A 12,413-nucleotide genomic window follows, 5' to 3' on the forward strand; every position below is an offset into this window, starting at 1 on the left:
GTCTGACAGATGGTATATTGGGACAGTGAGGGGAAATATTAGGGTGTGGGGGAAGAGAGGGAAAATATTAGCCATTCGAAGGACCTTTGAGAAAGGTTAAAAGAGGGTCATCTAGATAGCTGCGTATTAATGCTTGTCACATATACAGGTCACGTGCTCACAGGTGTGCCATATGTGACAGTGGCACTGGTGAAGTGCTGGAATTAGTCCCGTTACTGGGCCATAAATGCAGGAGTAGGGACCTCAGGGCACACAGGGGATTTCGCTTTCTTGCGGGCTAAGCGGACTCTTGCGGGCTTATCTGTGGATGTATTTTGAGGTATATAGGTCTAACCACTAGACCTTTCAAAGAGAGAGTGTTAGAACACATGAGACTGATACCCCAAAATAGACCAGACACATCCTGTGTCCAAACATTTCAGCGTTTGCCAATTTGGCAGCCTGAACAACTTTAAATACATAGCCATAGAGAACGTTAGACAACATCTACAAGGGGCAATAGGACTTTTCTTTTGTATCAAAGAGAGGCCTATAAAATTTTTACATTAGATACTTTGATACCAAAGGGTTTAAATACTGAATGGGATTTAAAGCATTTTCTATAATCTAAATCTCCATATTATATATCCCTTTATGTTATATTTATCATCTTTCTTACCACCTCATTGATTAATTCATTTGTTTTATAGATTCACTTGAACTAGCTCTTTGGATACAATTTAACATGACTTGGGATGTATCTATCTGCTTGGATTATCGGTTGTTACATTATGTGAACTCACTCTCTGAATCTAAATTCTACTAATCACTAATGTATCTGTGCTCCTATTTGTATCTCTAATTACATGTTATTATCATTAACTTTATTCATATAAAATAATTATTGTTTGGTTACTATTTATATGTTTTTGTTGTTTGATATTGCTTTAACAAATATACAATCAATATATATCCACAATATGGATCATTAACCATATAGTTATTTCTGTATTATATTTGACTTTAACTCATCATGTTATTAGATTTCATTCTCTAAACCAGCACTGCGCAATCTTTCGTGCCCCGCGCCCCCCTCCTGCTTCCATGCCTGCTCGCGCCCCCCCTTCCTTACCTCCTCTCCGGCTCCCGGCCTCAAAGGACGTCGCAGGGTCACGTGACGTCACATCGCCATGCCAACATGATGTCACATGACCCAGTGGCATCATTTGGCGACACGTGGCCGAAGAGAAGGTAAGTGAAGTTGCAGAGGCCTCACGCGATCTTGGGGGAAGAGCGTGGGACCCCTGCAACCGCCACACCCCCTGAATAATCTTGTGCCCCCCAGTTTGCGCACAGCTGCTCTAAACAATGAGGTTCCATACGTTGATATGTGTTTTTATAATATATAACACATTTTTCATTTAGTTAGGGATCTATATATATATGTATATTTTTACTTATATTTTGATTCACTACATATCTTTATTATTTAATCAATTCTTGTTTAATTAATTTTTCATCATATTGATCTCCAATTCAGTTTTTGTTTTTCACTTTTTGTCTTCTTTGTCTCTGTCTTTACTATGTGCTGTTTTTTTGTGTGTTTTTTTATGTCATGATTACTAAGTGACACCGGTTGTCTATATGTTCTTGGGGGAGGTATAAATTGTATCTTCCTCCCCCAACTGCATATAATAATAATAATTATTATTATTATTATGATATTTTTGTGCGTGGGAGGAGGAGTTTGGTTCTGTTTTTTCCTTCTTTTTTATGTAGTTTAATACATTGATTTTATTTTTTCAAACGCTGGTGAGTTTCCACTATTTTTTTTACTTTGGAGCGCCAGTCCCATCGATCCATCCACTTCTTGCACCATCAGAGAGGTCAGTTTCCAGAGCAGAGTCAGACTGAGTGAGCCAAGTCTCAGCAAAGAGGAGCAGAGAGTGAGAGAAAACAAAGTCATGCACAGAGAGGAACTTGTTAGAAAGGGAGTGTGCATTCCAAAGGGCACAGGAGAAAGGGAGAGAGGAGGAAGGGTATGAGGTTGGCTGGGGTAGACACCAGAAAAATGAATACAAATGAAGCACCTGACACTCAAAGGTTTTGAAAAAATATGAAATATTATTTATTAAGCAATAAACATTTCGGTTCTCTACCTGGGACCATTATCACGATATTGGGCTATGTGCTTTACTATATTTTGTATCTTGATACAGGGACCAGGTGGATGATGGAAATGTTGATTGCTTTAATAAATTCTAGAGTTAAATCAGGTAAACAGAGTTAACCCATCAGGTGCATCAGAAAATGGCATAGCAGCCGCTGCTGCGTATGTATAATTGCTGTCATGAGGTAAGTAAGAACACAGTGTCAAATGGTATATGTACTCTCTCTTTGCAACTGGCCCAGCCTTGGGCACCACATGTATTGCTCTGGTACAACTCACTGTTATGCAGACTGTCTCCAAATGAACCGCGTTGCACCGCCAACCCTCCCGCAACTGCACCGTCGCGGAGGGCGGTCACATGACCGGCGGTGATGTCATCCAAGAACGCTGCAGCCGCCCGGCGTGCTATCCGGCAATGAAGTACAGGAAATCTCTCCAACAGGAGACAGGAGCGGAGCACAGCCGTAAAGCAAAAGAGGACAGCTAAGGTGGTGACTAAAAAAGTATATTGAACAACAGTATGCTGCTGATGGATCCTCTAACGTTTCAGCCCTCAGGCCTTTGTCAAAGGCCTGAGGGCTGAAACGTTAGAGGATCCATCAGCAGCATACTGTTGTTCAATATACTTTTTTAGTCACCACCTTAGCTGTCCTCTTTTGCTTTACGGCTGTGCTCCGCTCCTGTCTCCTGTTGGAGAGATTTCCTTTAATAAATTCTATTTTATATGTTTGCCAAACCCTTGAGTGCCAGATGCGTTACCTATTTTTGTGGAAGTCCTTTCTGACCGGGTACCGGGTAATTTTGTGTTCATGTTATCAGAGTGACACTTAAACAAAGAAATATATATATAGATACACACACACACACACACACACACACACACACACACAATCGATAAATCAATGTGTTTGGTCATATCTTAATAAACTATTATGTAGAACAGGCAACAAACATTGTTTACTGTACAGTATGTTCAAGTTTGAACCTTATGTGCAGAAGACAAGTGCAGCAATTACCTCTTGTTTAACATGGCAGTGCTCTGATCTGCATGTTTTCCTCGCGTCGTCTCTTGATTTCCATGTTCCTCCTCTGTCTCACTTTGACCAGCAATAATCCCAGTTATTTGACTGTTCCGGGAAAAAATGAAATCACACGTGTTTGAAACAGTCGGTAAAGACTGTATGATAGAACATGACTTCATCAACTTAACATACTCCTGCTGCATTATAAACAGAAGTAACCAATGGGAGACACCAATACAGTAATAGTCATTCTGTTACTGGTGTTTGTATGGGAGTCATGTCATTAAGTGCATACACTGAGGAGCGCCTAAAGGAAAGAGGTTCGCAGTAAGTTTGCTTTGTTACATATAATGGAAGCTCAGGTAAGTTTTCTTATTGCAGTTTGATTAAAAACCTGGACAGCACAGCCAATATTCAGTTCATTTTGACCCATCTACATGAGGAATGTGCAGAATTACCTTGGATCACGGTGTTCTTGTCTTTCTCCTGCCACTTGTCTTCTACTTCTGACAACCGTAGTCCCGGACACTTTTTTGCTGATGCAAAATGATATATGGATGACACATTTTATGAAGACATTTGTTGAATACAGTGAGATAGAACATGACACAGAACAGTGCTGTGTACATACAGGGCTCAATGTTACATGAGATCAAATGATTCTAATAACGATGGATATTTCAATTGCACAAAACATTTGGGTCCTCTACCACGGACCTTTATCAAGACTTAGGGAGAGGGTATGTGCTTTACTATATTTTGTATCTTGATATAGGGCCAGGTTCATGATAGAAATGTAAATTGCTTTAATAAATTAGATTCCTGAGGGGGATCAGCAAATACCAAAGGTTGAGGTAAAGAAGTTATTCCAAAAAGTGTGTACATTTATTAAATGTTAAATGCCCTGGGCCTCACAGCAATTCACAAGAATAACAAATAGATAGTTGTAACAGTTGCAATGAGACGAATTCAATGATGCCAAACACTTCAGGTTTATGAGGTTTCCTCATGCAAGGTGCGTTGGCAAAAGTGGTCTCTATGCTGGCCTAGTAATTAACGTATACAAATGCCGCAGCGAAGATGGAGCCATTCTAAGCATTATAGAAATCTATACTATAATTCTAAGTTGGATTCCGTTTGTTTGTATGTCAGAAGCATCGAAATCTCAGAAACGGCACCACGTAGCACAACAAAACTTTCACTGGACATTCTGCTGCAGATTTGTAGGTCAACACAACTATTTTGAGCTTCCAATGTAACTCACCTCCCAAGTTATGTTATGGACATTCCAAGTTTCCTCAGCTGTCCAGCAAAAAGTTGAAGGGGGGGTGGTTACTAAGGGAGGGGGTGTGTTTGTGCCAGCAGGGGGGGGGCGGTTGGGGGGGACATGTGCCAGCAGCAATGATAGATCAACAGTGGGATACACACACACACACACAGACAAATGTCCCCCCACTCTACATCCCACCCCCCCCTCCCCGGTCCACCCAAGTTCCACATCTCTCTATGGTGTAGAGGTAAGAGGCAAGGCATTGGTATCAGAAGGTCCCGAGTTCAATCCCTTCATGTGTTTTGTACAAAATGTATTAATGTTTAATTGTGTGTCTATGTCTGGTAGTCAATAAAGCATTGAATTGAATGTTTGAAAAAAAAGACGATGGCACGCGACGAGCAGAGAGATATGAGCACGTGGGGACAGCAGGAAGAGGAGAGCACTGGTAAGGCAGCAAAATGGAGGAAAATTAAATCTGTAATGAGGAGGCTCGAGAGCTGTTGCCAGTGAAATTTTAACACGACCCCGGTTGTAACGCGGTCTTGGGGTTGTGGACCCCAAGGACCGCGTTATAACGGGGTTGAGCTGTATATATATATATATATATACAGTGGTCGACAAATCACCAAAAAATCTACTCGCCGAACAAAAAAATCTACTCGCCACCTAGTACCACACGTGTGCTGCTTGGGCCAATAGGAGCTCGCCACTATGTTATATCCACTCGCCCGGGGCGTGCAAATGTATCGGTATGTTGAACACTGTATATATACATATGTATTTCGGGGGTGGGGAGAGATTATCTATATATTTGGGGGTTGGGGGGTTTGTGTGTATTTGGGGGGTGTTTTTTATATGTACAGTATTTGGGAGGTGTTTTTTTCTATATGTATTTGGGGGTGGGTTTTTTATTAATTGTATTTGGGGGTGGTTTTTCATATATGTATTTGTGGGGTGTTTTTGTTTATATGTATTTTGAGGGTGTTTTTTTATATGTATTTGGGGTGGGATGTTTGTATGTATTTGGGGTTTGGGAAGGTTTATGTGTATTTGGGGGGTAGGCGTTTTTGCATGTATTTGTGGGGTAGGGATTTTTTGATATGTATTTTGTGGGGGGGATTGTGTGAGGTGGGGAGAGAATGAGTAAGGAGGGGAATTGAGTGAGAGTGGGGTAATTGACAGAGGGGGGAGGGGGAGAGTGAGAGAAGAGAGGGGGTGAGGGAGCGAGTGAGGAAAAGAGGAAGTAAGAGTGAGACGCCGGGGAGAGAAATACATGCCAGGCGTGGAGGGATTGAGTGAGAGTGGGTTAATTGATGGAGGGGGGGAGGGTGAGAAAGGGTGAGTGAGAAAGAGATGGAGTGAGACGGAGGGGAGAGAAATACATAGTAGAGGGGGGAAATAGAGGGGGCTCGCAAGGTTTGAAATGAGGCGAAGGGGGCTCGCAAGAACACCATCACGGGGGGAGGGGACCCCAGTCATAACTCTAGTCCTGGACTCCGGGAGATCAGTCTGTACACACACACATACATAAAAATAAATGAAGCAAAAATATGAAATATAATTGATTAAAGCAATAAAGGTTTCGGTCATCTATCTGGGAACTTTATCAAGATAGAGCAGGTGAATGACGGAAACGTTGATTGATTTAATAAATGATATTTCATATTTTTGCTAAACATTTGAATGTCAGTTGCTTTATCTATTTTTGTGAAAGTCCTTTTTGGCTGTGTACTGGCTACTTTGAGCACATGTTATCAGAGTGACACTTGAAAAAAATATATATACTACTGTATCTACTGTATACAGATAGACAGACAAAGACAGACAGGCAGACAGAACTTAATAAAAGATTCTGTAGAACATGGAATATCCATAGTTTACTAAACTTTACTGTATTTTCAGGTTTCAACCCTATGTGCAGTAGACAAGTGCAGCAATTACCTCTTCTTTAACATGGCAGTGCTCTGATCTGCATGTTTTCCTCCTGCCGTCTCTTGATTTCCATGCTCTTCCTCTGTCTCACTTTCACCAGCAATAATCCCAGTTATGTGACTGTTCCGGCAAAAAAATAAAATGACACGTGTTAAAATAAATAAATAAAGACTGTAAGATAGAACATGACTTCATCAACGTAACGTGCTCCTGCTGTGTTATAAATATAAACAGCAGTAACCAATGGGAGAGACCAATACAGTAATAGTCATTCTGTAATAGTAAATAGTGTAATAGTAATAGTAAAACTGGTGTTTGAATGGGAGTCATACAAGTGCATACACTGAGGAGCGCCTAAAGGAAACAGGTCCGACATTAAGTTTGCTCTGTTACATATAATGGAAGCGCAGGTAAGTTTTCTTTTTGCACTTTGGTTATAAACCTGGACAGCACAGCCAATATTCAGTTCATTTTGATTAGTCTACATGAGGAATGTGCAGGAATGACGTCAGGTCAGTGTGTTCTTGCCTTTCTCCTGCCACTTGATGTTCAGGACGCACTTGTGTTCCACTTTTGACAACCGTAGTCCCGGCCATTTGTTTGCTAATGCAAAATGATATATGGATGACACATTTTATGAAGACATTTGTTGAATACTGTGAGGTAGAACATGGCACACAGCAGTGCTGTGTACATACAGGGTTCAATGTTACATGAGATGAAAATATTCTAATGCTGATAGATATTTCAATGGCAGGAAACATTTAGGTCCTCTACCTGGGACCTTTATCAAGACATAGGGAGGGGGTATGGGCTTTACAATATTTTGTATCTTGATACAAGACCCAGATAGATAATGGAAATGTACATTGCTTTAATAAATCATATTTCATATTACCTTTGAATGTAAGCTTAGCTATTTTTGTGACAGTCCTTTTTGACTGTGTACCAGGTAATTTGTGTAGATATTTTTAGAGTGCTACACACACACACACACACGCGCACACGCAAATGCATTCAATGATTACTTTGTGTGGTGTGCTACTACTGTAGCTTATTAGCGAAACGCAACCCAAACCACAAACATGAACCTCAGTCTGTGAGTACCCCTAAAGCCCCACCCTCTCCCAACACAGCTCGCAATTTTCAATTTGTCCCAGTATCCGAAGAGGCGATTACACAAGCCCTCCTCAAATTAAAACTAAAGCAGCCAATGTGGACCTGCCTTACTGTAATCTAAGTTCCTAAGACTTGGTGCTCCAGCCATTGCCAAACCAACTGCTTTCATAGTCAACTCTATTCTGTCTGCAGGCCATATCCCTAAGGCTGCGCTTATAGTGCAAGCGACAGTGCGTCAAAACAAATGCATTGCCGCCGTCACATGTGCTTATAGTAAGTGCGATGTGATGGTGCGACAGCGCGTCAGCTTTGTCGTGATCACTGGAAGTCATCTCAATTTGATTTTTCCAACGACCGCAGCCTAACGTCACTGTCGCCGTCACTATAAGGGTAGCCTTAGGCTTTGGTCCCCCTGCGTTCGGCGGCACGCGCGGCTGCGTGCGCATTCCTCACCAGCAGGGGTATCCTTCTTGAGCCGGTCCCAGTCCCCCCTCGCTGCACGGCTCACAACGCACTGTGATGCGTCAGCCGCCAGGGGATGCAAGAAAATTGTGATCCTGAGCGGTGACGCGTCACGTGGTGTGCTGATGAGCCTATCAGCGGCGGGGGCGGGAGCTGTCAGAGAGCTTCCTCCTCAAGGTAGGGGGTGGTGTGTGTGTGTGTATCAGCATGTGTGAGGAGGGCATTTGTGGGGGAAGGGGGAGGGAGCGGGAGCTGCTTACCTTCCAGCAGCCCGCAGCAGCTCCCTCCTGCAGCCCGGGAGACCGAGCCCGTGGAGGGAGGGGGGGAGTAGCGGGTCAATCCGCTCAAACCACGCCCCCCTCCGCTCAAACCACGGCCGCTGCTCCCGCTCCCTACAGACCGCAGATAGCGGTCTGTGCCTCTCAGCACGCTGCCTGCATGCAGTGCGGGCGCGCTGACTGAGGGAGCGGGGCCGTAGCCCTAGACCTGGAAAACTGCCAGAGTTGTCTGAATCTTTAAAAGTGGGGACAAAAATACTGTCTCAAAATACAGGCCAATCTCTCTTCTCCCAATACTATCCAAAGTCATGGAAAAATGTGTTCACTCCCAATTAAGCGATTACTATACCAAGACAAATTTCCCTAGCCAATTCCAATCTAGCTTTCGCCCCAAACACTTCACCGTAACTACCCTGCTAAAAGATTGCAATTAAATCCAGTGTGGAATGGAACTGGGACAACTCACTGGTGCAATATTCCAAGATTTTGCAAAGGCTTTTGATACTGTTGATCATATTATCTTGTGTAACAAACTCTAGTGCTCTGGAATAGGGAAGCATGCTTTAAACTGGTTTCAGTCCTACCTATCAGGTAGATCCCAACATGTGTCTATCTCAGGCTCTAACTCCAACCCCTTGGATATCACATTTGGTGTCCCACAAGGCTCTGTTCTGGGGCTCCTACTCTTCTCAGTGTTCATCAATGATCTTCCCACAGCTTGTAAGGAAGCCTCAATACACATGTATGCAGATGACACAATCTTATATGCACACAGTCCTAGCCTCTCCGACCTTGAACACATACTTCAGTCTGACTTTTTGAGACTTGAAAATTGTATTTTCCAAAACAAACAGTTTTAAATACTGACAAGACTGTAACAATGGTATTTGGGACCAAGGCTACATTTTTAAAGCTTCCAATGACTGAGCTCCAGATCAGAACCAACGCTAATACCACCCTAACTCCTGTTACTAGTTTTAAATACTTGGGCATATGGTTTGACTCTCATTTAACATTTGGGATGCACATTCATACCCTGACATTCAAAACATATGCAAAACTAGGTGTACTTTACAACAGGGGTGCACAAACGGGGGGGCGCGGTTGGTTGTATAGGCGCTGCGCTCTTCCCCACGGCATTTAAATTAAAATCCGGGGATCGAGTGAGGACCCTGCAACACTTCCCTTACCGGGCTTCAGTCGGCTGTGATGTGTATCCATGGCAACGCGGTGTAAAATGGCGCCGCGGGGCCATGTGACGTGATGTCACACGCATCAAATGACGCTGCGGGTAATGTGACGTGATGTCACATGACCCCGCAGCGTCATTTGACGCGGATACCAGATAGGGGGGGTGGGCACGAGAGAGCGGGACAAGGAAGAAAGTGGGGCACAGCAGGAAAAGTTTGCTCTCCCCTGCTTTACAGGAACAAATCCTCTCTAAGTCTGCTGGTCAGAAAGTGTATCCTACAGCAGATGCTATTGCCAATTATCGACTATGGGGACATAGTATACGGCTCGGCACCCCAAAACCACCTTAGCAAACTTGATACCCTGTACAATTCAATTTACCGTTTTGTTCTCCAATGCAACTACAACACACATCACTGCGAAATGCTCAAAGAACTAGATTGGTCATCACTAGAGTCTAGGCGCAAAGTTCATCTCTCCTGTCTTGCCTTCAAATACTTTCTGGGCAAGCTACCCGTCTATCTGAACAAGCTCCTCACCCCTACCACATGCAGCACTTATCTTCTGAGATCCGACTCCAAAAGACTGCTCATGGTCCCAAGATTCAGCGAAGTATCCGACCGCTCCTCCTTCTCTTACCGTGCACCCCAAATCTGGAACAATCTACCGGAGACTCTTACAGCCACCACCAGTCTAAGTTCTTTCAAAACTAAAGCTGTCTCACATTTTAATCTGGTCTGTAACTGTTACATACGCCTATAATATATATTATCTCTAACTGTGCATGCTATGTCTTGTATATAATGTACTGTATACCGTGTTCACTTATGTAACTGTATTTGTAACCATGTATTATTTGTCTTAACTCTATGCCCAGGACATACTTGAAAACGAGAGGTAACTCTCAATGTATTACTTCCTGGTAAAACATTTTATAAATAAAATACAGTAATAGTAATTCTGTTACTGGTGTTTGTATGGAAGCCATGTCATTAAGTGCATACACTGAGGAGCACCTAAAGGAAAGAGGTCTGACATTAAGTTTGCTTTGAATATATAGCAGAAGAGCAGGTATGTTTTCTTTTTGCACTTTGATTATAAACCTGGACAGCACAGCCAATAGTTCATTTTGATCAGTCTACATGAGGAATGTGCAGGAATTACCTCGGATCAATGCGTTCTTGTCTTTCTCCTGCCAGTTGATGTTCAGGACGCACTTGTCTTCTACTTTTGACACCCGTAGTCCCGGCCATTTGTTTGCTGATGCAAAATGATATACGGATGAGACATTTTATGAAGACATTTGATAAATACTGTGAGATAGAACATGACACAGAACAGTGCTGTGTACATACAGGGCTCAGTGTTACATGAGATCAAATGATTCTAATGTTGATGGATATTTCAATGGCACAAAACATTTCTGTCCTTTACCATGGACCTTTATCAAGACATAGGGAGGGGGTATGTGCTTTAATATATTCTGATACAAGACCCAGATGGATGATGGAAATGTACATTGCTTTAATAAATCATATTTCATATGTTTGCAAACCCTATGTTTGCGCCCCCCCAGAAAAATACGCACTGTATGATATATATATATATATATTTCATACAGTGCGTAATTTTTCTGGGGGGGCGCGGCGGTTGCAGAGGCCCTGCGCTCTTCCCCAAGGCATTGAAATTAAATGCATGGGGATCGCGCGAGGCCTTTGCAACCTCAACTTACCGTGATTCAGACGGTTGTTTTGACGCATTGCCATAGCAAAGTGGCGTCAAATGATGCCGCCGGCTCATGTGATGTCACATGAACCCGCGTCGTCACTTGATGCTGGGAAAAGAGGTAAGGGGGGGGTGGCGAGCACCGGAGGAAACAGACAGGGGTGCGCAGCTCTAAACGTTAGCGCACCCCTGTGCTATACAGAGTTTTTTGTCACCTATTTCACCCACCATAACTTATCTAATGTGTGGTGAAACGTACCCAGCTTCAAATTGCAAACCAGAACAACCAGCCTCACACTGATGAGCCCCACATGTCGAAACAGCTGTCTGTGAGTAGGTTTACTGGATTTGCATCTTAACCCAGGCTGTGCTGAAAAGCTGTTTAATGCAGCGAGCATTAGCTTATAAGGGTTCCATGTAAATATGGATTTGAGGCAAAAGGTGACACCGTGTGCTCATTTGCATGTCATTTCCCAGAATTCCTTGCTGCAGTGGGAGCACTGTATGCTAGGTGATAATTGTAAAAAGCAGGGTTGCAGACCTGTCTAAGATATGTGAATGTGCTCACAAGTGATCTTTTTATTTGCAATATCCTAACGGTGGAGGGTTTTTTGTCACCTTTTTCACCCACCATGTGATCCAGTATGGATGTGACATTTTATGAAGACATTTGTTAAATACTGTGAGGAAGAAAATTACACAGAACAGTGCTGTGTACATACTGTACAGGGTTCAATGTTACAGGAGATGAAACGATTCTAATGTTGATGGATATTTCAATGGCAGAAAACATTTCAGTCCCCAAACCACGGACCTTTATCAAGACATAGGGAGAGGGCATGTGCTTTACTATATTTTGTATCTTGATATAGGGCCCGGGTGGATGACGGAAACGTTGATTGCTTTGCTAACTTATGTTTCATATTTATACAAAACCTTTGAGTGCCAGTTGCTTTAGCTACTTATGTGACAGTCCTTTTTGACTGTGTGCCGGGTATTTTGTGTATATATTATTAGAGTGCTACTTAAAAAAAAATATGTACATACACAGTATGTATATATATATATACATATATATATATATAGCCCACTTTCCCTATGCCTACAGGAACTACGCGGGCAACTACGCATGCTGCTGTTAATGTCTGCTCACAGGAGGCCTAAGCCTCTGCCTCTGGGAGCCTGGGCTGAGCTCTTTCTCCTTGCGTGCAGCGCCTCCACCAATGAGGGATCCCAGCGTTGGCGGGATAACCCCTCACAGG

General features: G+C 43.0%; 1 protein-coding gene across 1 annotated transcript in view; it reads right to left on the bottom strand.

The window, feature by feature from the left end:
* Positions 1 to 12,413, bottom strand: part of LOC142492267 (cadherin-23-like) — a 190,680-nt gene that overhangs the window by 19,610 nt on the left and 158,657 nt on the right. Inside the window, exons 60-64 of the mRNA XM_075594937.1 lie at positions 10,591 to 10,686; positions 6,905 to 6,979; positions 6,386 to 6,496; positions 3,630 to 3,707; positions 3,166 to 3,276 (exon numbers count right to left, since the gene is read on the bottom strand). Coding sequence (XP_075451052.1) covers positions 3,166 to 3,276; positions 3,630 to 3,707; positions 6,386 to 6,496; positions 6,905 to 6,979; positions 10,591 to 10,686 — 471 coding nt within the window. The remainder of the gene's footprint in view (positions 1 to 3,165; positions 3,277 to 3,629; positions 3,708 to 6,385; positions 6,497 to 6,904; positions 6,980 to 10,590; positions 10,687 to 12,413) is intronic.

Source organism: Ascaphus truei, chromosome 4, assembly GCF_040206685.1.
Source record: "Ascaphus truei isolate aAscTru1 chromosome 4, aAscTru1.hap1, whole genome shotgun sequence".
NCBI classification, from domain to species: Eukaryota; Metazoa; Chordata; class Amphibia; order Anura; family Ascaphidae; genus Ascaphus; species Ascaphus truei.